General features: G+C 44.7%; 1 protein-coding gene across 1 annotated transcript; it reads right to left on the minus strand.

The window, feature by feature from the left end:
* Positions 1–1,120: 1,120 nt before the first annotated feature.
* Positions 1,121–3,879, minus strand: ADAM30 (ADAM metallopeptidase domain 30). Its single transcript, XM_025375354.1, has 2 exons — positions 3,845–3,879; positions 1,121–3,810 (listed from the first exon to the last, which is right to left on the minus strand). The coding sequence occupies exon 2, from the start codon at positions 3,700–3,702 to the stop codon at positions 1,273–1,275; it is 2,430 nt and encodes an 809-aa protein (XP_025231139.1). The 5' UTR covers positions 3,703–3,810; positions 3,845–3,879; the 3' UTR covers positions 1,121–1,272.
* Positions 3,880–5,046: the final 1,167 nt, after the last annotated feature.

Consider the following 5,046-nt stretch of genomic DNA (forward strand, 5'->3'; position numbering starts at 1 on the left):
TATGATTTTTAAATAAATGATCTCAACTCAATTTTCTAATGTTCATGTAAAGTTTCCTTGAATAATGTCGTTACTTATTAGCTGTGTAACTTCAGGCAGGTTATTTAACCTCGCAGTGCCTCAGTTTCTCTTCTGTAAGATGAGAAAATAATGACACCTCTCTCATGGAACTGTTTTCAGCAGTATGCATGTTAGTAATACGCATGAAGCTCTTAGAAGGCTGCTGGCACATACGCTGAGAAAAAAACTGTCTGGGGACCAGCTTTCCCTGTGAGACTGCTGCAAGTTCATCTTTGATTAGAAGTGTGACTAAGAAACAGGAGGCCGCGCACAGTGGCTCACGCCTGTAATCCCAGCACTTTGGGAGGCTGAGGTGGGCGGATCACGAGGTCAGCAGATGGAGACCATCCTGGCTAACATGGTGAAACCCTGTCTCTACTAAAAATACAAATAATTAGCCGGGCGTGGTGGCAGGCGCCTGTAGTCCCAGCTACTCTGGAGGCTGAGGCAGGAGAATGGCCTGAACCCTGGAGGCGGTGCTAAGTGAAATAAGCCAGTCACAAAAGGGCAAATACTACGAGATTCTATTTATATGAAGTAACTAGATTAGCCAAATTCACACAGATAGAAAGTAGGATGTTGGTTGGGAGGGGTAAAGGGATGGAAGAATGGAGAATTTTCTTAACAGCCTTGCCCCAGGACACCACCAAGGCCTGGCATCATCTTGTCATCATTGCGCTGTGGTGCAATGCAAGAGTTAGGACAGATCGGTGTCATTAACCCACCTGAGATCACCCCAAATACTGAAAATGCTTCTAGAAGCATTTTTTTATTCATAAAATATGTTGTCGGCATTTATTGATCAGCATGGGTGCAGGTGTGGATGATCACATGGACCAAGTTGAGGGAAGAAGAGGGAGAGGCAGACAATTGCTTTGTTCCCTGGGATTCTGAGAAATAAGATTACACCTTGAATACAACAGTAATTCTAGGAAACTCGCTACTTTCAGAGCTTTAGTGTATGGAAAAGCCATTAGAGCAGGATTTTCAAAATACCCACAACTTGATCACAAACTGAGGGGCAAGTGAATACTAGAGAAGTAGAATGCACTGGTTTGTTTCCAAAACAAGAATGCCATTTATTTGCTGATTAAAACTTGTGGGAAAAATTAAAGTAAAAAAATATTGGGAGAAGAATGGAAAGCCTTTGGATAAATGCTTAGCTGGTTAAATAAATGAGCGTGTGTTACTGAATGAGTATGGATTAACTGGTTACTTTTTTTCTTTCTTGACACTCTTTGCTTTGGGTCCTTTACTTTCAGTGTTTGCTTTAGATGCTTCCTGTCCAGTTTTTGCTTTAGATGCTTCCTGTCCGGTTTTTGCTTTAGATGCTTCCTGTCCAGTTTTTGCTTTAGATGCTTCCTGTCCAGTTTTTGCTTTAGATGCTTCCTGTTCGGTTTTTGCTTTAGATGCTTCCTCTCCAGTTTTTGTTTTAGATTCTTCCTGTTCAGTTTCTGCTTTGGATGGTGGCATTTTTTCCTGTTTGGATTTTAAATAGTTTCCTATCTCTTGTCGGAAAAACACAAAAACTGCTGAAAGGATTAATAAAAAAAGGCGAAACATTATGATGGACACAATCCGAATTGACTGGGGAATCTCCCCTCCGAACAGTCCTGGAGGCCCACTGTCAATGCTTCCTCCATACCCCACCTCCTCACAGAATGGAGGTGCCCAGCCATACATGCAGTGGCAGTTTTTTCTGTTGTTGCAAACACCTCGGGTATTGCATTTCTCAGGCAAACAGTCAAACTGCAGGACTGAGCTATTGACGCAATTTTTGTTAAAACATACCCGGTCTTCTCCACAGGAGGTGCCATCATTTATCATACCCAGGTCAGGTATCCCCATGGGTTTCATGGATAGATGATAGCCTGTGCCCCAGCACATGAGATTTTCTACCCCTAAATGAGTAGAAATGATAGTCGTATGCTCTGGCAAATCAGGGATGGTTTTGACATTTATACACTGTAGCCTGCCACATATTGAATTTGCACTTTCACACTTTTTAAAATTTCGAATTCCTGTAATCTCACAGTTACCAAATTGATCACCTATTAAGTTAACTGCATCATAGCACTCACTAGGAGCCTCCATGGCATCAGGTCCAAAAATGCTTTGGCACTGCATGTATCTGGATCTGCACCCCTTCCTGATACAACGGCCTTTGTACTTGCAAGGGGTTCCATCCTGCTTGTAAACATCGTTTGGGCAGGAACTTGAATTCCCGTCACAGTACTCTGCAAGGTCACATTCATTTTCTTCCTGCCTACACATGTATCCAGATGGACGAAACCGACAACCATGACAGCAAAGTCCAGTGCTACAGTTGGCACCTGGTTGCAACTTACAATTTGATTGGCAACACCGATCTTTCTGACACTCCTCTGTGGAACCACAATCACATTCCTCATTGTCTTCCACAATTTTGTTTCCACATCTCTTAAACACATAACGTATTCCTGGGATATTATTTAGACATGTTGCTCCCGAAGAGATATGTTTAAAAAAAGAGATATAACTGCAGTTGCTAAACCCACTGCGTCCTGAGCCCATGATGCAATTAAGCCTACCCCTACATTGGCAGTATTGTTCATCATGTAACATCCCTACAGCATGACCCAGTTCATGAGCAGACCAGGTGGCAGGGGCAAGGATATTTGCATCTAGTAAAGTACTCACTGATCCAGCATATTCTAGAGAACACACTTTTCCAAAAGACCACGCAAGAGCATCATTATATTTTCTTTGAAGATATAAATGTGCCCAATCTGATGACAGTCGAGCATTTAATATACTTTTTTTATATATTACAAATCTGCCTAAAACGTCAGCTAACGCTGGATGTCCAAGGCGTATTTTGTTAAAATCTGTCCATACTTCAAGAGCCTTTAAGTGTATCCTCATACGAACGTCTTGAAAGTAGGTGTCCATAATCGCAGTCAAAACAATGCCATCATGTATGACTTGAGAAAGATTGTTGTTCACAAAGCTATACCTACCGTGATCAAAGAGTAGGATCAATTCCAAGTACTTTGGGTGTTTATAGGATCCAGGATAATCCCTTAGCCTCGCCTTATTCTCATAAGGGGCCATCTGCCATTCTATTTCATCATCACTTAAGCCACAAACCTGATTCCCAAACTGCTCTTTCTTCAGGAGATAGACGACATGTTCAAAACTGGGAGAGGCCTTGAGGGGCTCAATTTGGTAATGTTTGGCATCAATGTTAAATACACCTCGGAGGCCCCCCATGCATGTGCTTATAGTAGCTTTAGAGTCCAGAGACTCTTCCACGGAGCCCATGTAGTTGCAGTCCTTGGGTATATAAGGATGATCCTCCAGCAGTTCCCCATGTTCTGTGAAGGAGAAAACGCGCAGATGTCGGGGCAACAGAAGTCTCTTGGGCCACAAATGGAGGACATGCTTCTTGCCTTTTAACCGCAGTAGGTAGGACACGGGAATGACCACACCCTGCACCTCTCCCCGGAAACTCAGCTTCTCGGGAATGGTGATTTCAAACGAGTCAAACTCCCCTTGAGGGTGAAAAATTACATCTTCGCCAAGAGAGTTAAGAAGGAGCACTGTCGGAACTAGTAGAAGGAGCAATCGGCATTGGGAGAGTAAGATCTGCACTGACCTCATGGTCTGTTCCCTACTCAGCCTCAGTTTGCTATTCAGTCCTTGCAACTCGGGCCTCGCGAGTCAGACTTCTGGGGGCCGCCGCTAGAGGCGCCGGAGCGCAAAACCCGGCTCCCCTGGCAGGGTTTCTTGGGGATCCCCTTGCCTCCCAGGGCTCGGTCTAGCTGGCGTCCCCAGTGCGCGCGTGCCCTGTCCAACGCATCCAGTTCGTTTTCTGGGCCGTACCGTTGGGCGCAGATGGAAGAAAGGAGGGAAACCGTGGGCGAGAATGAAAGAGAAAAGTGGGACTGTTGGCACGTGGGATGGAGAGAGGGTAAAGAACACCATCGGAAATGGAGAATAAATAGATAAATAGGAAGAACAAAAGAGAAAGTGTTAAAGGCTCACTATATCTTGTGCCTTTAGTCTGTGTCTTTACACCTTAGGACACAGGTTGGAATCCGATGTTTTATGGGCCACTGTCCTAACTTCATTGTTGGACGTTTCCCAGTTTTCCACTAGGGTTGCTTGCCGCAAAAGAAAGGAGCATCGGAACCAGCAAGAGTGGAAACAGGCTGAGAGTATCAGTGTAGACTCCGCACCCCCCGCCCCACTCTGGGCAGTTCCTCTGGCTTCAGCTGCGGCTTCTTTTTAGAGAAGGCCCTGAGCCTCGGTTGTGGGCCCAGGCAACAGAAAGGCTCTGAGTTCATTTTGCCTGGGGGTGCTTTCTGCTGTTTGTCTTTGGGGTGCCAGGGGTCAGTGTAATTTTCATGTGTCCATGTGCAATGGTGGGGAGAATCTAGAAAAAGTGCCTGTGAGAAGAGCAAACCTAAGTGCTTTCTGAGAAAGGTAGAGAGCTGGTTATGTTCCTAGTCGAGTGATGAGGCTGACTCCACAAAGGAAGAAGCCTCTGGCTCAGAAAACGGAAGGGTTTATCGTCCATAAAAGGGCAAATCAGAAGGTCATGAGGTGATTCTGAGGGATTCTGATAGGAGAGGAATATTTTCAGTTTTGTTCCTGGGGTATTCAATCTGGCTGAATTACAAGGAAAGATTAAAAAGGACCAGGCTTGAGTCAGGGGGACTAGTTAAAAACTCTTGCACTAATCTATGTTGTCTGTTGGCAGAAAGCATGGCCTTAGGGCTGATAATAAACAGTGCTTATGGAAGACTGGCTTCTTTCATGCTACACACCCTGCTATGCTCTGCATAAATCAGCCCATTAAATCTTCATAATGACCCTAGGTTGTAGGTACTACTATTATCACCCATACTTTGCACGTGAGGACGTGAAAACTGTACCATGGTTCAGAAGGTGGTGTCAGCTGAAGCAATCCCTGTGAACATTTAGGCAACTCTACCCAGAACC

This window comes from Theropithecus gelada, chromosome 1 (genome assembly GCF_003255815.1).
Source record: "Theropithecus gelada isolate Dixy chromosome 1, Tgel_1.0, whole genome shotgun sequence".
In the NCBI taxonomy this organism is placed as follows: domain Eukaryota; kingdom Metazoa; phylum Chordata; class Mammalia; order Primates; family Cercopithecidae; genus Theropithecus; species Theropithecus gelada.

Excerpts from the sequence above, each read along its gene's own strand:
- ADAM30 (XM_025375354.1), bottom strand. The coding sequence starts at position 3,702 with ATGAGGTCAGTGCAGATCTTACTCTCCCAATGCCGATTGCTCCTTCTA.